This window comes from Lolium perenne, chromosome 7, assembly GCF_019359855.2.
Source record: "Lolium perenne isolate Kyuss_39 chromosome 7, Kyuss_2.0, whole genome shotgun sequence".
Lineage (NCBI taxonomy): Eukaryota > Viridiplantae > Streptophyta > Magnoliopsida > Poales > Poaceae > Lolium > Lolium perenne.
Window position 1 is genome coordinate 212,338,199 of NC_067250.2, and position 24,345 is coordinate 212,362,543.

General features: G+C 40.4%; 2 protein-coding genes across 2 annotated transcripts; one reads left to right on the forward strand and one right to left on the reverse strand.

Annotated features, from left to right (window-relative positions):
• Positions 1–1,869: 1,869 nt before the first annotated feature.
• On the forward strand, positions 1,870–2,613 carry LOC127315592 (protein FAR1-RELATED SEQUENCE 4-like). Its single transcript, XM_051346066.1, has one exon. The coding sequence runs from the start codon at positions 1,870–1,872 to the stop codon at positions 2,611–2,613; it is 744 nt and encodes a 247-aa protein (XP_051202026.1).
• Positions 2,614–3,026: 413 nt separating this feature from the next.
• LOC139833836 (putative ubiquitin-like-specific protease 1B) lies at positions 3,027–4,168 on the reverse strand. Its single transcript, XM_071824190.1, has 4 exons — positions 3,953–4,168; positions 3,723–3,812; positions 3,332–3,594; positions 3,027–3,183 (listed from the first exon to the last, which is right to left on the reverse strand). The coding sequence occupies exons 1-4, from the start codon at positions 4,166–4,168 to the stop codon at positions 3,027–3,029; spliced, it is 726 nt and encodes a 241-aa protein (XP_071680291.1).
• Between the last annotated feature and the right edge of the window lie 20,177 nt (positions 4,169–24,345).

The following is a 24,345-nucleotide window of genomic DNA, read 5'->3' on the forward strand; positions in this document are numbered from 1 at the left end:
ATTCAGTTGTTTACTCATGTATTACCATTGTTTTGATCGATGCATTCATTACATATGCTTACAATAGTATGATCAAGGTTATGATGGCATGTCACTCCAGAAATTATCTTTGTTATCGTTTACCTGCTCGGGACGAGCAGGAACTAAGCTTGGGGATGCTGATACGTCTCCGATGTATCGATAATTTCTTATGTTCCATGCCACATTATTGATGATATCTACATGTTTTATGCATACTTTATGTCGTATTTATGCATTTTTCGGCACTAACCTATTAACGAGATGCCGAAGAGCCAGTTGCTGTTTTCTGCTGTTTTTGGTTTCAGAAATCCTACAAAGGAAATATTCTCGGAATTGGACGAAATCAACGCCCATGGGCCTATTTTTACACGAAGCTTCCAGAAGACCGGAGGGGAGACGAAGTGGGGCCACGGGGCGCCACCACACTAGGGCGGCGCGGCCAGCATAGGGCCCGCGCGGCCCTGTTTTGTGGGGCCCCTGTGACGCCCTTTGACCTGCCCTTCCGCCTACTTAAAGCCTCCGTCGCGAAACCCCCAGTACCGAGAGCCACGATACGGAAAACCTTACTAAGACGCCGCCGCCGCCAATCCCATCTCGGGGGATTCAGGAGATCGCCTCCGGCACCCTGCCGGAGAGGGGAATCATCTCCCGGAGGACTCTTCACCGCCATGGTCGCCTCCGGAGTGATGAGTGAGTAGTTCACCCCTGGACTATGGGTCCATAGCAGTAGCTAGATGGTCGTCTTCTCCTTATGTGCTTCATTGTTGGATCTTGTGAGCTGCCTAACATGATCAAGATCATCTATCTGTAATGCTATATGTTGTGTTTGTCGGGATCCGATGGATAGAGAATACTATGTTATGTTGATTATCAATCTATTACCTATGTGTTATTTATGATCTTGCATGCTCTCCGTTATTACTAGAGGCTCTGGCCAAGTTTTTACTCTTAACTCCAAGAGGGAGTATTTATGCTCGATAGTGGGTTCATGCCTCCATTAAATGCAGGACGTGTGAGAAAGTTCTAAGGTTGTGGATGTGCTGTTGCCACTAGGGATAAAACATTGATGCTATGTCCGAGGATGTAGTTATTGATTACATTACGCACCATACTTAATGCAATTGTCTGTTGTTTGCAACTTAATACTGGAAGGGGTTCGGATGATAACCTGAAGGTGGACTTTTTAGGCATAGATGCATGCTGGATAGCGGTCTATGTACTTTGTCGTAATGCCCAATTAAATCTCACTATACTTATCATATCATGTATGTGCATTATCATGCTCTCTCTATTTGTCAATTGCCCGACTGTAATTTGTTCACCCAACATGCTATTTATCTTATGGGAGAGACACCTCTAGTGATATGTGGACCCCGGTCCATTCTTTTACATTAAATACAATCTACTGCAATACTTGTTTTACTGTTCTTAGCAAACAATCATCATCCACACTATACATCTAATCCTTTGTTACAGCAAGCCGGTGAGATTGACAACCTCACTGTTTCGTTGGGGCAAAGTACTTTGGTTGTGTTGTGCAGGTTCCACGTTGGCGCCGGAATCCCTGGTGTTGCGCCGCACTACATCCCGCCGCCATCAACCTTCAACGTGCTTCTTGGCTTCTCCTGGTTCGATAAACCTTGGTTTCTTTCTGAGGGAAAACTTGCTACTGTGTGCATCATACCTTCCTCTTGGGGTTCCCAACGAACGTGTGTGTTACACGCCATCAATAGCCTTGTTCGTTTCTTCAAGTAGTACATGAAACTGTAGGAAAGAATTGATGTAACAGAAGATGCTCATGAGTTTGATGGTGATGAGAAGACGGTCAGGCTTTGGGGGGACTTTCCCATGGAGAAGCAAATCCTTCAGACATACACCATGCCCATCTACAACCGCTTTCAGCTTGAGCTTCGCAAGATTACATCCTACAATGTTCGTGACATTGGTGTTACTGAACAAGGGAGCATTCATGAGGATTTCCCAATACAAGGATCCGTGCGCGGGTACGGTAGGAGGAGTTATCGTGTCGATGCTGATGTAGCTAATGGAATCTACAATTGTGAATGTTGCAAAATTAACAGGGATGGTATCCTGTGCTGCCATGCAATGAAAGTTATGTCACATCTAGGGATGGTTACAAAATACCCAGAGCACTACATCCTACCCAGGTGGTGTCTACCCCCTCCCAACATAGTTGCACCGCGGGATGAGAGGCAAGAAAAGCCTGTTGGCCAGAAACTATCTAGAAAAGATATGAGATTGCTTAGATATGGTAACCTCTGCAGTGATTTTGCTAAGCTTGTTGTTGGTTTAGCGGCCTCAGAGAAAACTAATGAAATAGATGAACGGCACATGAGACCAATGGAGAAAGAGATGGCAGATTTGAAAAAGGCTGATGCTGATGCACTCAAAAAAAAAAGGAAGAGCGCCAAGCATCCAGTGAACACCAACCCTGCTGATGATTCACAAGAAAGTGTACCTATGGAAGAAGATGCTGCTACTGTGGAGAATCGGAAAGCTAGGAACCCACCAATGTTAGCGACAAAAGGGCGCCCAGGTTCAAAAAGAAAGAAAGGTGGTCTACAGTTATAGAAACCAAAACAAGGTCTTTGTGGTGTGTGCAAGCAACCAGGTCACGATGCTCGTACGTGCGAGGTGCGACTAGCAAACCCAGAGAAGTACAGTTTGTTGGGCCTTTTTCATTGATTTGAAAAAAAAAGAAACATATATAAGAAGTGAACATTACAGGCCTCATGTTACCTTGTCGAACAAATTTGTACGAGACCTTTTTGCGAATATTTAAATGATTTTTGAGACAGTATGTTTTCTGATGCGAAAAAATGTATCTTATGATTGTCAACTTATACTTTATTGCATTTGCTGAATTCTTTTCGATAGAGTAAAAATAAAGTAACTATGCAAAGTCAGTATTGATACATAGGTAACAGTAAAAAAGGAAAAAAAGAGCATGGTTAGAGATATGAATTACCACTTGACTACATTTGCTAGACAAATAACTGCCAATTTGCTTTCTTCGTGAAATGTAACCATTTATCTGTGTACAACTTCCTTATGTTTGGAATGTCTTTCTGTGAGTACGTTGCTGGGGTCCTGCTTGGGCATGCTTCAAGATTCTTCAGTGTGAAAAACCCACAGTCATACCTGGGAGATGAAAAATATAATGTGTTCAGTCAGACTATTAGAAAACAGCAGAAATGAAAAACCTACAGTAAAATGAAGTTACATTGTTCCAAAAAAAAATATAAAAAATGCGTTATACGTTTGAATTAAAAAGTATTATGAAGCTTACCCATTGTTTTGGCGCGGGCTATCAATTATCTCTATAGGCCAGTCCATGATCTTTATCTTTGAGTTGGAATACTGTCTGGTCCAGTTAGTCTTTATGCCAGCAATTAGCAAGTGGCAAGCGTGCATGTTTACTGGCTCGGAATTGTTTCCTAGTGAATCATATATCTCGAACCTCTGAGCTTTGATGTTCAGGTTAACAAGCCAGTAATGGCCTGATGCATCCTTTGGTGTTCCAGGAAAAGCTTGAAGTGTAGGGAAACAAACCTGTAATTTAACAAAAATAGATGTGGGATTGTGATGACGAATCAGAAAAAGATAAAAAAAACATTCTAGTAATAAAAAGGTTTGATCAGGAAAATGATTAGTAATAAAAAAATTAGGTTAGTACTTACAATGTCTTTGTGATCCAATCTGTTTGATGGACTGTTTTCGAAACATCGGGTTACTTCCTTGAGGTTATCACGTCCCTCAATTAGGTACGACTGTTCGAACAGATAAAAAGTAAAACCAATTACTATTGAGAAAAAGAGAAAGAACAATTAGGTGCACATGTGTTCCACTAATTTTAAGTTCTATCTGATTATCCAAAAAAAAGAAAGAGAACAAATTGGACATAACTTACAGCTATACGCAGAGGTATAATGACCTTTTTTGGGTTTTGATTTTCCCTTTTGATGATGTTGATTCCAATTTCTGCAACAGTGTTGTACAACTTGTTCCTTGGCCTAACAGATTCAGCAAGGTCACCGAGACTAACATATATGTCATCCAGGTCTATAACTATTTCCTTGTTGAAAGGGTTCCTTGGTGCATGTTTCCATCCATGCTGGCAGACCATGCTATACACCTCGTCAATAGACTTGTTGACATAAAATGTTCTACTAGTTTGTGAGTTGACAAAAGGCGATTTCGCATACTGTCCTGGCTTGGAAATCCTCTTTTCATACTCATGAGGCACTGGTGTAATGCTAGATGTTGGTTGTTTCGACTTTGGATTCATGCGATCTTGAGCTACCTCTTCCTTCCTAGCTTCAGTTCCATCAAGATTGTTCTGTTCGTTTTCAGTTCCTTCGCCTAGGTCATTGACATCTGGAGGAGTGTCGAGATCAAATAGTGGAGGATCTGCAGCCCGTCTGATTGCTTCTTCCCTTTTTTCGATTCAGAGCTTTCGAAGTCAAGCTTTCTATTCATAGGATCATGTGCAGCGGATTGGGGCACATATGTCGTCAGTGTCCTTGGTACTGAATTTTTCTCCTCTGATTTGATAGCTGCAGCAACTTGTGACCTAGTCTGCCTGCACGAATTGCTACTGCTTGGGCTGCCTCCCGATTCAGTTGCATTTTTCCTTGGTGTTGTGCCTATTCCATCATTCATAGGACTGTTTTTGAGCTCTTGACGCACAGCAGACCTAGTTCGGTACCTGCCTGGTGATGTTACATTGGTTTCCTCAACTTTGGTTCTCTTGTCTTTTTTGTCAACAAACCTTACATCTTTCCTTTTCTTTGGTATGATTTTAGGCTCCATTTGAGCAAGAATTTGTTGGCACTCGGGCCTCAGAATAGCATCATGCACAGTTTCCAGCCCATGCATTGAAGGTTCCATTTGTGGTATGTTCTTCATTAACTGAAACCTATCTGGAATAGGTGTGCCGATATCAAAGAACTCGGGTTCTTCGAACAAAGGAAATTCAGGCTGTTTGTGTATCTCGGTGCCAACATACTTCAAGAACTCCTTCCTCCTATTTTCTTCTAGTTTGGATTCTGATTCTTCACTGCAAGTGCTGTCATCTGCTAACTTGTTTGGTGTCTGTACCACATGTTCCTTCTGTGATAAAGTCATGTTTGCATTGCGATCGATGGCAGCAAAATTGATGCATGTAGTTTCTGGTTTAACTTCTCCTTCATTGATTTCATGTTGGTCAACATCATCCTCTGCTCTGTTACATCTTTTCCTCTTCAGATCCCTCATCAAAGCCGCTATGTGTTCATTTTTCGTACTGTCAATGTGAGTAAACTTGAGGGTGTTCGTTGTGACATTATCAGTATCTGCCAATGTAACCTCTGCATCTTCAAGAACTTTATTTCCTTTGCCACCAATGAGTGGAATAACATTTCCACATTCCTGCTCCACTACTATAACTTCAGCTTGTTCTTCAAGTTTTCCATGATCACTGAGCTGATTATCGAATGTGGCAGCACTTTTTGCAGTGGGAAGAGCATGTTTCGTGGTGTGCTGGTCCTCTATGGGCAACACTGCATTCTGTTGTGCTGATATTTCTGTGTCAACTATAACTACATGCTCCTCATCCTTTTGAAGATTCTTCGCATCAACTGAAGCTTCATCTTCTTTTTCCAAACTCGCATGTTCACTGACAAGTTTTTTGGTTTTGGCATCAGAGCTTGCGGGAGCAGGATCAGACTCTTTCTTCTCTGACTCTCGAATTGCTATGACTGCACCAACTGAAGGATGTTGGGCGGCATGCGTGTTACCATCCAACTTTGATTCTCCTTGTACATTCTCTTTACTGGTAGTATTGCTTGGTCTTGCTTTAGTTACATCTGTCGTTATTTTACTTGAATCCTTGGTTTCCACTTGAGAATGAATCGTACCAACATCCTCATGTTTAGGACCTTGCAACTCTGTGTCTTTGTGTACCTTTGGTTTCCTTGGAGGAGCTCTCTTGCTTTTTTTTGGACTGGGTAATATTGATTTCTCTGGCATAGAATTGTGGTTCCTTGATGTCGTTGGGTCACTTCGGCTCGTGGCTAGGTTCCTGACTAGCATCTGCAAGGAAGCTTCAAAACCATGGCACGCATACTCAACTGCTTCAGTAAATCTCCTTTTGTCCTACAAAAGAAGATAATTGGAAAGAAATGAGATGTACTGTAGAAGAAGAAAAAATTTAAATTGTTGTTCATAGAAAATGGTGTTTTATATAAATTTTTCAAAAAGGATGTAATGATAGTGGTCAGCATTTAAATGTGCAAGTATAAAAAAACGATTGCACGACTTACTTCCTGTGTAACGTTTTGTGGAGCATTCTTTTCGATGAACTTGGTTATTTTGCGAGGGTTTGAGAATAGAATGTTTTGTGACATCTGAACATATTCATCTTCTTCTGATTGCCCATTGTCATTAGCAGTATTGTTGTTTTCATACCCCTGTGCTGGTGCATCAGATGGGCCACTTGTTATGCTTTTTGCAACTTCAGACCCCGACATGCAACCATCATTACCACAGCTTTCATTCATCTCTGGATCGGATGCAACATTCACATTTTCATTATCACTTCCATCTGTTATTGTCCTGTCATCCGATGCATCTTGTACTTCTGAAAATTCTTGCTTTAGCTGCAATCATATTGAGAAAAAACATAAGGATATAATAAAGGTTGTTTCTTAAAAAGACATGAGTGTGAAATGCAATGTAACATGTCAGAGTAATGGAGTTTATGAAAAAACAAACACCAAAAGCACCTAAATGTAGAGGGAAAAACTCACCGGTAATGCACCGAATGAGCCATTTTCTTTAGTGTCTTGCTTTATAGCTTTTCTAACCATTTCATTTGTCCATACTGACACTCTAGTACCTTCAGGGTTTACATCCAAATCTCGCAACTGTAATGAGTCAAGATATTTTACCTGTCATAAAAAAAGAGAAGAAAAAGAAGACCATGGATGTAAGTAAAAGCGTTTCCTTTGTAGAACCATGTTGAGAAGAGACGATGCATGGGTAAAAGTTAGATTTCAAAAACATATGAATAAATTGTAGAAGGAAGAGGTACCATGAGGTACAGCATGCATGGACTGACTTGTTCCTTGTCTGCATCTACACTCAATGATTTACAAAGGATCATAATAACAAACTTGCACATGTTGAGCCGTTTTGCTTCTTTAATATTTATCAATGAAGGATATACTCTAGGGCTGACACGGATTCCAGTTGTTGGAGCCAGAACAGAGCACATTGCAAAAATTATGAAAAGCCTCAGAAATTTGCTGTTAGCAGGTCTCATTGCAGTAAGCTTTGTTTCTAATGAGGTAAGGGTCGGCTGTTTCCTCCCAGTAAGCGATAGTTGCTCCTTCATGAAAGCAGTTGCCTCTCGATCTCGAGCAAAAATGACATCAATATCTCCAAATGGAACACCGATAACTTGTTGAACAGACTCTTCTGTCACAGGTATTGCACCATGTCCCGGGAACACTAATGTGCAAGACGCTGGATCAAAGCTTTCCATTAGAAACTGGCACAGATCGGGATGCAACTTAGAACACTTAATATCCAGGAGACCGCCATAGTCATTGTTCCTTATCAACAGTTGTCGTTCCTCTGTAATGTTTGGGTATATCCTGACCATCCTCATAGGTGAAGCTCTCTGAAACAATTTCTTACTTTTTGTCTACAGAACAAAGCAAAAAAGTAGTTGAAAAAAATTAGAGGATGTATTTTTCACTATGACAGTTACAGAATACAAATGAAAAAGAGCAAAAAAGGCAGTAGACTAGGATGTTATAAAGAGACTAACCATATTATCTTGGTGCTGTTCATTACCAGCCCCTGGAGATTCTTGTTTCACAAATTGAATGGCTGGTCTAGCTTCAGGCACATTTTCCTCTTGCTTGATTAGGAATTGGACTGGTGACATCGAACGCTTCAGTGTAAGCTTATGGCGCATCTGGTTGTACTTTGAATATCTTCAGACAGACTTGTTTTTCTTGTTACTACTAGATCTTGTCATTGTACCTGTAACAAAAAATCTGCATAAAAAAAGAAGTTACAATTTATTAGAAAAATGTAACCTGCATAAGACATTTCCCCAGAAAAGTGAACCCTTAAAATTTCAGAGTAATAGAAATTGAGATGGAATACATTACAGAAAAGAGTTATAGACTCTCTCTAAAAAGAAACGAACAATCCACACATATATAAAAAAATTTCAGACCATAAATGTCGTTCATAGGAACTAACAGAAAATGAGAATGAAGGTTCGACATAATAAAAAGTACTTATTACATTTCCATGTTCAGAAGTACATTGCAACATAGGTAAAAAAACACAGGGGGAATATGACAAACAAGATTTGGGAACATCCTCCCAAAAATCTAGTTATGAAATTCCAAAAAAAAACAATCACTCGAAGCCTCTCCCCCCCCCCCCCCCAATGCAGGCTGATGGTATTTCCTCCCCTAGATGCACTAGACAACACATTCCCATGCATCATCAATTGAAGCCCTGAAAAATATTGGCATGAAAGACACGTCAAGGGTAGCAATCCTTTTGTTGACATATGCTACTCGATAGAACTTGATCATCATGTGTCCACCCACGTAGAAGTGATGGATAGATGTGTAATGAGCTTCAAATGTGGTCTTGTACTTCATGTACATTGTTCCATCTTGGTCAACAGCAAACTTGTGGTTTGGGAGGTTGGCAACTCGTATGGCATACAGGAAATCCCTAGGGCGTCCGAAATACTTGATTTCCACTCTGAGCAGAGAATCTGAAGGGCCTTCTTGTACACCAAGGATGTCCATTGTGGTGGCGGACAACGTGGGGTAGTAATGCAAGTCCATGTCTTCGATTGGAGTCCCAAACCCTCTAGGGTAGTGCATAATAGAATTGTCTTCATGGCATGCAAGGAAATGCTCAACAGTGCATGAGTAAACATCGTCTTCATCATAAGGTAACATGCTGATGGTTTCGAGGTTGATGCATTTGATCAACGTGTCATTAAACTTGAAGGTGCCCCTTGTGTAATCTAGGTTTAGTGCATCAACTGGATTTGTGCACCTAACAATCAGTTGAGCATGCCATGTGCTGTTTACGACATAATTGATAGGAGCAGAAGTCAAAAAGCTCTGACTGTGTGGAGTGCATGGAAAATTGCCTCAGGTGATGAAGAGAAACGGACACAAACCAAGAGGACACCAATTACTGGGCCAGGCTGCAGACTAAGGTAATCCATAACTAAACGAGAAACCATGGGGTTCCTAGATTCTTCGTTGTTGTCCATAGTTATATTTTCTGTCTAAGAACATTAGTTAGTTTTACTGTGAAAACAAAAAACAACTAATCTGAATATACAGAAGGAAAAAAAGCTAGCTCAAATCTCTTATTGCATATAGCATATATGTAAGCTGCATGTTCCATTTTGTGTCCTACACATTATGATGTTACATTCACCAAAAAACTCAATCGTAGAAAAAAAGGATGGTAGAGAGTGGGAGCTATAAATTTTACAAGCACCAAATTCAGTTACATGCACCTAGCAAAAAAAAAATCCCTTTCCCCTTGCTACATCTAGCAAAATATGTTACAAGCACTTACACAGCTACAGCTGCTGGTAATGAACACAAACATATTATGTTCAGTTACATGCCCCAGGTATAGCTATCATGTGACATGCAGTAATGCAGATACTATATCATGGTTTGTGTGATCTAGTTACATGGTTTGTGGACCATGTGCTACATGCTTTGTGACATCTGAACAACTGATAACCATTAATTTTTGCAGGGACTAAACTAGAATTAGCATTTGATTTTGCAGATGCACAATCTAAAAAATGAAAAACAGGGGACACTGTTACATACATAACACACTGCATGCAAAACCATGGGTGCATGTAACCACTAGATAGGAAGAGCATACCATTAGAATGTAAGACTGTATAAAACAAACATCAGCTATGAGCATAGTGATGAGCATGTACCAGAAACGATAGATATGTGCAGATCTGACTAGGGGCACAAGCAGCATCAACATAAACAGCTCAGATAGACACATGTTTGCATCAAAAAAAAGGATCTACAAACATCAGCTATGAGCTTGACCATGTATATGTTGCTACAACTAAAATCAGCAGTTGCAGAGGGGAGATCCTCGAAAAATAACTTAGATCAGTGAATGCTTCAACAGATCCTAACATATGTGATGCGTGCAATTAACACGTCCGTTGGGAACCCCAAGAGGAAGGTGTGATGCAGACAGTAGCAAGTTTTCCCTCAGAAAGAAACCAAGGTTTATCGAACCAGGAGGAGCCAAGAAGCACGTTGAAGTTTGATGGCGGCGAGATGTAGTGCGGCGCAACACCAGGGATTCCGGCGCCAACGTGGAACCTGCACAACACAACCAAAGTACTTTGCCCCAATGAAACAGTGAGGTTATCAATCTCACCGGCTTGCTGTAACAAAGGATTAGATGTATAGTGTGGATGATGATTGTTTGCAGAAAATAGTAAAGAACAAATATTGCAGTAGATTGTATTCGATGTAAAGAATAGGACCGGGGTCCACAGTTCACTAGAGGTGTCTCTCCCATAAGATAAATAACATGTTGGGTGAACAAATTACAGTCGGGCAATTGACAAATAGAGAGGGCATGACAATGCACATACATGATATGATAAGTATAGTGAGATTTAATTGGGCATTACGACAAAGTACATAGACCGCTATCCAGCATGCATCTATGCCTAAAAAGTCTGATGCGCGTATAATTGACACGTTCGTTGGGAACCCCAAGAGGAAGGTGCGATGCGCACAGCAGTAAGTTTTCCCTCAGTAAGAAACCAAGGTTTAATCGAACCAGTAGGAGTCAAGAAGCACGTTGAAGGTTGATGGTGGTGGAATGTAATGCGGCGCAACACCAGGGATTCCGGCGCCAACGTGGAACCTGCACAACACAACCAAAGTACTTTGCCCCAACGAAACAGTGAGGTTGTCAATCTCACCGGCTTGCTGTAACAAAGGATTAACCGTATTGTGTGGAAGATGATTGTTTGCAGAAAACAGTAAAGAACAAGTATTGCAGCAGATTTGTATTTCAGTATAAAAGAATGGACCGGGGTCCACAGTTCACTAGAGGTGTCTCTCCCATAAGATAAAAGCATGTTGGGTGAACAAATTACAGTCGGGCAATTGACAAATAGAGAGGGCATAACAATGCACATACATGTCATGATAAATATAGTGAGATTTAATTGGGCATTACGACAAAGTACATAGACCGCTATCCTGCATGCATCTATGCCTAAAAAGTCCACCTTCAGGTTATCATCCGAACCCCTTCCAGTATTAAGTTGCAAAACAACAGACAATTGCATTAAGTATGGTGCGTAATGTAATCAATAACTACATCCTTAGACATAGCATCAATGTTTTATCCCTAGTGGCAACAGCACATCCACAACCTTAGAACTTTCTATCACTGTCCCAGATTCAATGGAGGCATGAACCCACTATCGAGCATAAATACTCCCTCTTGGAGTTAAGAGCAAAAACTTGGCCAGAGCCTCTACTAATAACGGAGAGCATGCAAGATCATAAACAACACATAGGTAATAACTTGATAATTAACATAACATAGTATTCTCTATCCATCGGATCCCGACAAACACAACATATAGTATTACAGATAGATGATCTTGATCATGTTAGGCAGCTCACAAGATCCAACAATGAAGCACAATAAGGAGAAGACAACCATCTAGCTACTGCTATGGACCCATAGTCCAGGGGTGAACTACTCACTCATCACTCCGGAGGCGACCATGGCGGTGAAGAGTCCTCCGGGAGATGAATCCCCTCTCCGGCAGGGTGCCGGAGGAGATCTCCAGAATCCCCTGAGATGGGATTGGCGGCGGCGGCGTCTCAGTAAGGTTTTCCGTATCGTGGCTCTCGGTACTGGGGGTTTCGCGACGGAGGCTATTTGTAGGCGGAAGGGCAGGTAAAGAGGCGGCACGAGGGCCCCACACGCCAGGCTGGCGCGGCCAAGACCTAGGCCGCGCCGCCCTAGTGTGGCGGCGCCTCGTGGCCCCACTTCGACTCTCCTTCGGTCTTCTGGAAGCTTCGTGGCAAAATAGGACCCTGGGCGTTGATTTCGTCCAATTCCGAGAATATTTCGTTACTAGGATTTCTGAAACCAAAAACAGCAGAAAACAGCAACTGGCTCTTCGGCATCTTGTTAATAGGTTAGTTCCAGAATATGCACGAATATGACATAAAGTGTGCATAAAACATGTAGATATCATCAATAATGTGGCATGGAACACAAAAAATTATCGATACGTCGGAGACGTATCAGCATCCCCAAGCTTAGTTCTGCTCGTCCCGGCGAGTAAAACGATAACAAAGATAATTTCTGGAGTGACATGCCATCATAACCTTGATCATACTATTTGTAAACATATGTAATGAATGCAGCGATCAAAACAATGGTAATGAAATGAGTAAACAAGTGAATCATAAAGCAAAGACTTTTCATGAATAGTACTTCAAGACAAGCATCAATAAGTCTTGCATAAGAGTTAACTCATAAAGCAATAAATCAAAGTAAAGGTGTTGAAACAACACAAAGGAAGATTAAGTTTCAGCGGTTGTTTTCAACTTATAACATGTATATCTCATGGATAATCGTCAACATAGAGTAATATAATAAGTGCAATATGCAAGTATGTAGGAATCAATGCACAGTTCACACAAGTGTTTGCTTCTTGGGGTGGAGAGAAATAGGTGAACTGACTCAACATAAAAGTAAAAAGAATGGTCCTTCAAAGAGGAAAGCATCGATTGCTATATTTGTGCTAGAGCTTTTATTTTGAAAACATGAAACAATTTTGTCAACGGTAGTAATAAAGCATATGAGTTATGTAAATTATATCTTACAAGTTGCAAGCCTCATGCATAGTATACTAATAGTGCCCGCACCTTGTCCTAATTAGCTTGGACTACCGGATCATCGCAATACACATGTTTTAACCAAGTGTCACAATGGGGTACCTCCATGCCGCCTGTACAAAGGTCTAAGGAGAAAGCTCGCATTTTGGATTTCTCGCTTTTGATTATTCTCAACTTAGACATCCATACCGGGACAACATGGACAACAGATAATGGACTCCTCTTTAATGCATAAGCATGTGGAAACAATTATTATTCTCATATGAGATTGAGGATATATGTCCAAAACTGAAACTTCCACCATGAATCATGGCTTTAGTTAGCGGCCCAATGTTCTTCTCTAACAATATGTATGCTCCAACCATTAAGGTGGTAGATCTCTCTTACTTCAGACAAGACGGACATGCATAGCAACTCACATGATATTCAACAAAGAATAGTTGATGGCGTCCCCAGAAACATGGTTATCGCACAACAAGCAACTTAATAAGAGATAAAGTGCATAAGTACATATTCAATACCACAATAGTTTTTAAGCTATTTGTCCCATGAGCTATATATTGTAAAGGCGAATGATGGAATTTTAAAGGTAGCACTCAAGCAATTTACTTTGGAATGGCGGAGAAATACCATGTAGTAGGTAGGTATGGTGGACACAAATGGCATAGTGGTTGGCTCAAAGATTTTGGATGCATGAGAAGTATTCCCTCTCGATACAAGGTTTAGGCTAGCAAGGTTATTTGAAACAAACACAAGGATGAACGGTGCAGCAAAACTCACATAAAAGACATATTGTAAACATTATAAGAATCTACACCGTCTTCCTTGTTGTTCAAAACTCAATACTAGAAATTATCTAGACTTTAGAGAGACCAAATATGCAAACCAAATTAGCAAGCTCTAGGTGTTTCTTCATTAATGGGTGCAAAGTATATGATGCAAGAGCTTAAACATGAGCACAACAATTGCCAAGTATCAAATTATTCAAGACATTTTAGAATTACTACATGTAGCATTTTCCAATTCCAACCATATAACAATTTAACGAAGAAGAAACTTCGCCATGAATACTATGAGTAAAGCCTAAGGACATACTTGTCCATATGCAACAGCGGAGCGTGTCTCTCTCCCACACAATGAATGCTAGGATCCATTTATTCAAACAAAACAAAAAAAAACAAAAACAAATCGACGCTCCAAGCAAAGCACATAAGATGTGACGGAATAAAAATATAGTTTCAGGGGAGGAACCTGATAATGTTGTCGATGAAGAAGGGGATGCCTTGGGCATCCCCAAGCTTAGACGCTTGAGTCTTCTTAGAATATGCAGGGGTGAACCACCGGGGCATCCCCAAGCTTAGAGCTTTCACTCTCCTTGATCATATTGCATCATACTCCTCTCTTGATCCTTGAAAACTTCCTCCACACCAAACTCGAAACAACTCATAGAGGGTTAGTGCACAATAAAAATTAACATGTTCAGAGGTGACACAATCATTCTTAACACTTCTGGACATTGCATAAAGCTACTGGACATTAATGGATCAAAGAAATTCATCCAACATAGCAAAAGAGGCAATGCGAAATAAAAGGCAGAATCTGTGAAAACAAAACAGTTCGTAAAGACGAATATTAAAATGGCACCAGACTTGCTCAAATGAAAATACTCAAATTGAATGAAAGTTGCGTACATATCGGAGGATCACGCACGTAAATTGGCTTAATTTTCTGAGTTACCTACAGAGAATTAGGCCCAGATTCGTGACAGCAAAGAAATCTGTTTCTGCGCAGTAATCCAAATCTAGTATTCACTTTACTATCAAAGACTTTACTTGGCACAACAAAACACAAAACTAAGATAAGGAGAGGTTGCTACAGTATTAAACAACTTCCAAGACTCAAATATAAAACAAAAATACTGTAGTAAAAACATGGGTTGTCTCCCATAAGCGCTTTTCTTTAACGCCTTTCAGCTAGGCGCAGAAAGTGTAAATCAAGTAACATCAAGAGACGAAGCATCAACATCATAATTTGTTCTAATAATAGAATCATAAGGTAACTTCATTCTCCTTCTAGGGAAGTGTTCCATACCTTTCTTGAGAGGAAATTGATATTTAATATTACCTTCCTTCATATCAATAGTAGCACCAACGGTTCGAAGAAAAGGTCTTCCCAATATAATGGGGCAAGATGCATTGCATTCAATATCCAAGACAACAAAATCAACGGGGACAATGTTATTGTTAACCATAATATGAACATTATCAACTCTCCCCAAAGGTTTCTTTTTAGCATTATCAGCAAGATTAACATCCGAATAACAATTTTTCAATGGTGGCAAGTCAAGCATATCATAGACTTTTTTAGGCATAACAGAAATACTTGCACCAAGATCACATAAAGCATTACAATCAAAATCATTGACCCTCATTTTAATGATGGGTTCCCAACCATCCTCTAGCTTTCTAGGAATAGAAGTTTCAAGTTTTAGTTTCTCTTCTCTAGCTTTTATGAGAGCATTTGTAATATGCTTTGTGAAAGCCAAGTTTACAGCGCTAGCATTGGGACTTGATGTCTACGTTCCCCCTCCTTTCCTGTAGACAGTGTTGGGTCTCCAAGAGCAGAGGTTTGTAGAACAGCAGCAAGTTTTCCCTTAAGTGGATCACCCAAGGTTTATCGAACTCAGGGAGGAAGAGGTCAAAGATATCCCTCTCAAGCAACCCTGCAACCACAAAGCAAGAAGTCTCTTGTGTCCCCAACACACCTAATAGGTGCATTAGTTCGGCGAAGAGATAGTGAAATACAGGTGGTATAAATAAGTATGAGCAGTAGCAACACAGTAAAACAGTAAACAAGCAGTAGTAACGCAGCAGTATTTAGGAACAAGGCCTAGGGATTACACTTTCACTAGTGGACACTCTCAACATTGATCACATAACAGAATAGATAAATGCATACTCTACACTTTTGTTGGATGATGAACACATTGCGTAGGATTACACGAACCCTCAATGCCGGAGTTAACAAGCTCCACAATTTGTTCATATTTAAGTAACCTTATAGTGTAAGATAGATCAACAGACTAAACCAAGTACTAACATAGCATGCACACTATCGCCTTCATGCATATGTAGGAGGAATAGATCACATCAATACCATCATAGTAATAATTAACTCCACAATCTACAAGAGATCATGATCATAGCCTACGACAAGAACCACACGGTGCACACACTAGTCACCTTTACACACGTGCAGGAGGAATAGAACTACTTTAATAACATCACTAGAGTAGCACATAGATAAATTGTGATACAAAACTCATATGAATCTCAATCATGTAAAGCAGCTCATGAGATTATTGTATTGAGGTACATGGGAGAGAGATGAACCACATAGCTACAGCGAAGCCCTCAGCCTCAGGGGTGAATTACTCCCTCCTCATCATGGGGGCAGCGATGGCGGTGAAGATGGCGGTGAAGACGGCGGTGGAGATGGCTCCGGGGGCAATTCCCCGTCCGGCGAGTGCCGGAGCAGAGAGTTCTGTCCCCGAATTGGAGTTTCGCGATGGCGGCGGCGCCCCTGGAGTCTTTCTGGAGTTTCGTCAATTGGTGTCGAGGTTTTAGGTCACGACGACTTAAATAGGCGAAGAGTCGGAGTCGGAGGGGGCCTGGGCTGCCCAGACCATAGGGGGCGCGCCCCCCCCTTGGGCCGCGCCACCCTAGGGTGTGGGGCCCCCCTGGCACTCCTCCGACTCTCCTTCGGTGTTCTGGAGCCTTCCGGGAAAAATAGGAGGTTTGGCGTTGATTTCGTCCAATTCCGAGAATATTGCCCGAACAGCCTTTCTGGAACCAAAAACAGCAGAAAACAGCAACTGGCCTCTCGGCATCTCGTCAATAGGTTAGTTCCGGAAAACGCATAAAAATGATATAAAGTGTGAACAAAACATGTTGGTATTGTCATAAAACAAGCATGGAACATCGGAAATTATAGATACGTTGGAGACGTATCAGCATCCCCAAGCTTAGTTCCTACTCGTCCTCGAGTAGGTAAACGATAAAAGATAATTTCTGAGGTGACATGCTACCAACATAATCTTAATCATACCATTGTAAAGCATATGAGATGAATGCAGCGATTCGAAACAATGTAAATGCAATGAGTAAACAATTGAATCATATAGCAAAGACTTTTCATGAATAGTACTTTCGAGACAATCATCAATAAGTCTTGCATAAGAGTTACTCATAAAGCAATAAATTCATAGTAGAGACATTGAAGCAACACTATGGAAGATTAAGTTTCAGCGGTTGCTTTCAACTTGTAACATGTATATCTCATGGATAGTTGTCAATGCAAAGCAATATAACAAATGCAATAAGCAAGTATGTAAGAATCAATGCATAGTTCACACAAATGTTTGCTTCTTGAGGTGGAGAGAAATAGGTGAACTGACTCAACAATAAAAGTAAAAGAAAGGTCCTTCAAAGAGGAAAGCATTGATTGCTATATTTGTGCTAGAGCTTTGGTTTTGAAAACATATAGAGAGCATAAAAAGTAAAGTTTTGAGAGGTGTTTGTTGTTGTCAACGAATGGTAATGGGTACACTAACTACCTCGCCAACCGGACTTCCAAGAGCGGCTCCCATGAATTATTTTATTTTTGGGGGGCACTCCTTCCAACCTTTCTTTCACAAACCATGGCTAACCGAATCCTCGGGTGCCTGCCAACAATCTCATACCATGAAAGAGTGCCTTTTTATTTTAGTTTTATTATGATGACACTCCTCCCAACCTTTGCTTACACAAGCCATGGCTAACCGAATCCTTCGGGTGCCGTCCAACAATCACATACCATGGAGGAGTGTCTATTTTTGTTAATTAATTTGGGACTGGGAATCCCATTGCCAGCTCTTTTGTGCAAAATTATTGGATAAGCGGATGTGCCACTAGTCCATATGAGAGTCTGTCAAAAGTAAATGACAAGGTTGAAAGCTAAACACCACATACTTCCTCATGAGCTATAAAACATTGACACAAATCAGAGGTGATAAATTTTGAATTGTTTAAAGGTAGCACTCAAGCAATTTACTTTGGAATGGCAGGAAATACCACATAGTAGGTAGGTATGGTGGACACAAATGGCATAGTGGTTGGCTCAAGGATTTTGGATGCATGAGAAGTATTCCCTCTCGATACAAGGCTTAGGCTAGCAAGGTTGTTTGAAGCAAACACAAGTATAAACCGGTACAGCAAAACTCACATAAAAGACATATTACAAGCATTATAAGACTATACATCGTCTTCCTTGTTGTTCAAACACCTCACTAGAAAATATCTAGACTCTAGAGAAACCACTCATGCAAACCAAATTTTAACAAGCTCTATGTATTTCTTCACTAATAGGTGCAAAGTATATGATGCAAGAGCTTAAACAAGAGCACAACAATTGCCAAATATCAAGTTATTCAAGACATCATACCAATTACTACATGTAGCATTTTCTGTTTCCAACCATATAGTAATTAACGAAGCAGTTTCAACCTTCGCCATGAATATGATGAGCTAAGAACACATGTGTTCATATGAACCAGCGGAGCGTGTCTCTCTCCCACACAAGCATTTATTCAAACAAAAACAAAAACAAGAAACATACAGACGCTCCAAGTAAAGCACATAAGATGTGATGGAATAAAAATATAGTTTCAGGGGAGGAACCTGATAATGTTGTCGATGAAGAAGGGGATGCCTTGGGCATCCCCAAGCTTAGACGCTTGAGTCTTCTTGATATATGCAGGGGTGAACCACCGGGTGCATCCCCAAGCTTAGAGCTTTCACTCTCCTTGATCATGTTGCATCATACTCCTCTCTTGACCCTTGAAAACTTCCTCCACACCAAACTCGAAACAACTCATTAGAGGGTTAGTGCACATTATAAATTGACATATTCAGAGGTGACACAATCATTCTTAACACTTCTGGACATTGCATAATGCTACTGGACATTAATGGATCAAAGAAATTCATCCAACATAGCAAAAGAGGCAATGCGAAATAAAAGGCAGAATCTGTCAAAACAGAACAGTTCGTATTGACGAATTTTAAAATGGCACCAGACTTGCTCAAATGAAAATACTCAAATTGAATGAAAGTTGCGTACATATCTGAGGATCATGCACGTAAATTGGCTTAATTTTCTGAGCTACCTACAGGGAGGTGGACCCAGATTCGTGACAGCAAAGAAATCTGGAACTGCGCAGTAATCCAAATCTAGTACTTACTTTTCTATCAACGGCTTTACTTGGCACAACAAAACACAAAACTAAGATAAGGAGAGGTTGCTACAGTAGTAAACAACTTCCAAGACACAAATATAAAACAAAGTACTGTAGCAAAATAACACATGGGTTATCTCCCAAGAAGTTCTTTTCTTTATAGCCATTAAGATGGGCTCAGCAGTTTTAATGATGCACTCGCAAGAAATAGTATTTGAAGCAAAAGAGGGCATCAAGAGGCAAATACAAAACACATTTAAGTCTAACATGCTTCCTATGCATAGGAATCTTGTAAATAAACAAGTTCATGAAGAGCAAAGTAACAAGCATAGGAAGATAAAACAAGTGAAGCTTGAAAAATTTCAGCACATAGAGAGGTATTTTAGTAACATGAAAATTTCTACAACCATATTTTCCTCTCTCATAATAACTTTCAGTAGCAACATGAGCAAACTCAACAATATAACTATCACATAAAGCATTCTTATCATGAGTCTCATGCATAAAATTATTACTCTCCACATAGGCATAATCAATTTTATTAGTAATAGTGGGAGCAAATTCAACAAAGTAGCTATCATTATTATTCTCATCATCAAATATAGGAGGCAAAGTATCATCAAAGAAAATTTTCTCCTCAATGCTTGGGGGACTAAAAATATCATGAAAACCAGCTTCCCCAAGCTTAGAACTTTCTATATCATTATCAACAATGGTGTTCAAAGCGTTCATACTAATATTACTACCAGCATGCAAATAAGATTTCATAGGTTTTTTAATTTTCGCATCAAACAATCCATGTTTTAAATCAGGAAATAGAACAAGAAGCTCATTGTTGTCCATTATGCCAAACTAGTGTAAACAAGAAACAAAAAGATGCAATTGCAGGATCTAAAGGAAATAGCTTCGAGCACACACACAACGGCGCCAGAAAAATACTTTACCTGGGACCGGTGTATGAGAGCCTTTTACCTTTCCTCCCCGGCAACGGCGCCATAAAAAGAGCTTGATGTCTACGTTCCCCCTCCTTTCCTGTAGACAGTGTTGGGCCTCCAAGAGCAGAGGTTTGTAGAACAGCAGCAAGTTTTCCCTTAAGTGGATCACCCAAGGTTTATCGAACTCAGGGAGGAAGAGGTCAAAGATATCCCTCTCAAGCAACCCTGCAACCACAAAGCAAGAAGTCTCTTGTGTCCCCAACACACCTAATAGGTGCACTAGTTCGGCGAAGAGATAGTGAAATACAGGTGGTATAAATAAGTATGAGCAGTAGCAACACAGTAAAACAGTAAACAAGCAGTAGTAACGCAACAGTATTTAGGAACAAGGCCTAGGGATTACACTTTCACTAGTGGACACTCTCAACATTGATCACATAACAGAATAGATAAATGCATACTCTACACTTTTGTTGGATGATGAACACATTGCGTAGGATTACACGAACCCTCAATGCCGGAGTTAACAAGCTCCACAATTTGTTCATATTTAAGTAACCTTATAGTGTAAGATAGATCAACAGACTAAACCAAGTACTAACATAGCATGCACACTATCGCCTTCATGCATATGTAGGAGGAATAGATCACATCAATACCATCATAGTAATAATTAACTCCACAATCTACAAGAGATCATGATCATAGCCTACGACAAGAACCACACGGTGCACACACTAGTCACCTTTACACACGTGCAGGAGGAATAGAACTACTTTAATAACATCACTAGAGTAGCACATAGATAAATTGTGATACAAAACTCATATGAATCTCAATCATGTAAAGCAGCTCATGAGATTATTGTATTGAGGTACATGGGAGAGAGATGAACCACATAGCTACAGCGAAGCCCTCAGCCTCAGGGGTGAATTACTCCCTCCTCATCATGGGGGCAGCGATGGCGGTGAAGATGGCGGTGAAGACGGCGGTGGAGATGGCTCCGGGGGCAATTCCCCGTCCGGCAGGGTGCCGGAACAGAGAGTTCTGTCCCCCGAATTGGAGTTTCGCGATGGCGGCGGCGCCCCTGGAGTCTTTCTGGAGTTTCGTCAAGTGGTGTCGAGGTTTTAGGTCACGACGACTTACATAGGCGAAGAGTCGGAGTCGGAGGGCCTGGGCTGCCTGGACCATAGGGGGCACGCCCCCCCCTAGGGCCGCCCCACCCCAGGGTGTGGGGCCCCCGGCACTCCTCCGACTCTCCTTCGGTGTTCTGGAGCCTTCCGGGAAAAATAGGAGGTTTGGCGTTGATTTCGTCCAATTCCGAGAATATTGCCCGAACAGCCTTTCTGGAACCAAAAACAGCAGAAAACAGCAACTGGCCTCTCGGCATCTCGTCAATAGGTTAGTTCCGGAAAACGCATAAAAATGATATAAAGTGTGAACAAAACATGTTGGTATTGTCATAAAACAAGCATGGAACATCGGAAATTATAGATACGTTGGAGACGTATCAGGACTCTTAGCAAGTTTTTGTAAGAACTTTATAACTTCAGAGATGTGGCAATCATCAAAATCTAAATCATTATGAGCTACAGCAATGGGATCATTGTCCCCAAGGTTGGAAAAAATTTCAGCAGTTTTATCACAAGCAATTTCAGCAGTTTTAGCAATTTCAGGCAGTTTTGTACGCTTTGCACTAGGAGTAGAAACATTACCAACACCAATTATTTTACCATTGATAGTAGGAGGTGCAGCAACATGTGAGGAATCAACATTACTTGTGGTGGTAATAGTCCAAACTTTAGCTACATTTTTCTCTTTAGCTAGTTTTTCATTTTCTTCTCTATCCCACCTAGCACGCAATTCAGCCATTAATCTTATATTCTCATTAATTCTAACTTGGATGGCATTTGCTGTAGTAACAATTTTATTTTCAATATCCCTATTAGGCATAACTTTCGATTTCAAAAGATCAACATCAGAGGCAAGACTATCAACCTTAGAAGCGAGAATATCAATTTTATTGAGTTTTTCCTCAACAGATTTGTTAAAGGCAGTTTGTGTACTAATAAATTCTTTAAGCATAGCTTCAAGTCCAGGGGGTGTGTTCCTATTATTATTGTAAGAATTCCCACAAGAATTAGCATAACCGTTACCATTATTATAAGGATATGGCCTATAGTTATTACTAGAATTGTTCCGATAAGCATTGTTGTTGAAATTATTATTTTTAATGAAGTTTACATCAACATGTTCTTCTTGGGCAACCAATGAAGCTAACGGAACATTATTGGGATCAACATTAGTCCTACCATTCACAAGCATAGACATAATAGCATCAATCTTATCACTCAAGGAAGAGGATTCTTCAACAGAATTTACTTTCTTACCTTGTGGAGCTCTTTCCGTGTGCCATTCAGAGTAATTAATCATCATATTATCAAGGAGCTTTGTTGCTTCACCAAGAGTGATGGACATAAAGGTACCTCCAGCAGCTGAATCCAATAAATTCCGCGAAGAAAAATTTAGTCCTGCATAGAAGGTTTGGATGATCATCCAAGTAGTCAGTCCATGTGTTGGGCAATTTTTAACCAAAGATTTCATTCTTTCCCAAGCTTGAGCAACATGTTCACTATCCAATTGTTTAAAATTCATTATGCTACTTCTCAAAGATATAATTTTAGCAGGGGGATAATATCTACCAATAAAAGCATCCTTGCATTTAATCCAGGAATCAATACTATTCTTAGGCAGAGATAGCAACCAATCTTTAGCTCTTCCTCTTAATGAGAAAGGAAACAATTTCAATTTAATAATATCACCATCTACATCCTTATACTTTTGCATTTCACATAGTTCAACAAAATTATTAAGATGGGCAGCGACATCATCGAACTAACACTGAGAAAATTGCTCTCGCATAACAAGATTCAGTAAAGCAGGTTTAATTTCAAAGAATTCTGCTGTAGTAGCAGGTGGAGCAATAGGTGTGCATAAGAAATCATTATTATTTGTGGTTGTGAAATCACACAACTTAGTATTTTCAGGGGTGGCCATTTTAGCAGTAGTAAATAAAGCAAACTAGATAAAGTAAATGCAAGTAACTAATTTTTTTGTGTTTTTGATATAGAGTGCAAGACAGTAAATAAAGTAAAGCTAGCAACTAATTTTTTTGTGTTTTGATATAATGCAGCAAACAAAGTAGGTAAATAAAATAAAGCAAGACAAAAACAAAGTAAAGAGATTGGGAAGTGGAGACTCCCCTTGCAGCGTGTCTTGATCTCCCGACAACGGCGCCGGAAAACGATCTTGATGCGCGTATAATTGACACGTTCGTTGGGAACCCCAAGAGGAAGGTGCGATGCGCACAGCAGTAAGTTTTCCTCGCAAGAAACCAAGGTTTAATCGAACCAGTAGGAGTCAAGAAGCACGTTGAAGGTTGATGGTGGCGGAATGTAATGCGGCGCAACACCAGGGATTCCGGCGCCAACGTGGAACCTGCACAACACAACCAAAGTACTTTGCCCCAACGAAACAGTGAGGTTGTCAATCTCACCGGCTTGCTGTAACAAAGGATTAACCGTATTGTGTGGAAGATGATTGTTTGCGAAAACAAGATAAAGAACAAGTATTGCAGCAGATTTGTATTTCAGTATAAAAGAATGGACCGGGGTCCACAGTTCACTAGAGGTGTCTCTCCCATAAGATAAAAGCATGTTGGGTGAACAAATTACAGTCGGGCAATTGACAAATAGAGAGGGCATAACAATGCACATACATGTCATGATAAATATAGTGAGATTTAATTGGGCATTACGACAAAGTACATAGACCGCTATCCAGCATGCATCTATGCCTAAAAAGTCCACCTTCAGGTTATCATCCGAACCCCTTCCAGTATTAAGTTGCAAAACAACAGACAATTGCATTAAGTATGGTGCGTAATGTAATCAATAACTACATCCTTAGACATAGCATCAATGTTTTATCCCTAGTGGCAACATCACATCCACAACCTTAGAACTTTCTCTCGTCACTGTCCTGCATTCAATGGAGGCATGAACCCACTATCGAGCATAAATACTCCCTCTTGGAGTTAAGAGCAAAAACTTGGCCAGAGCCTCTACTA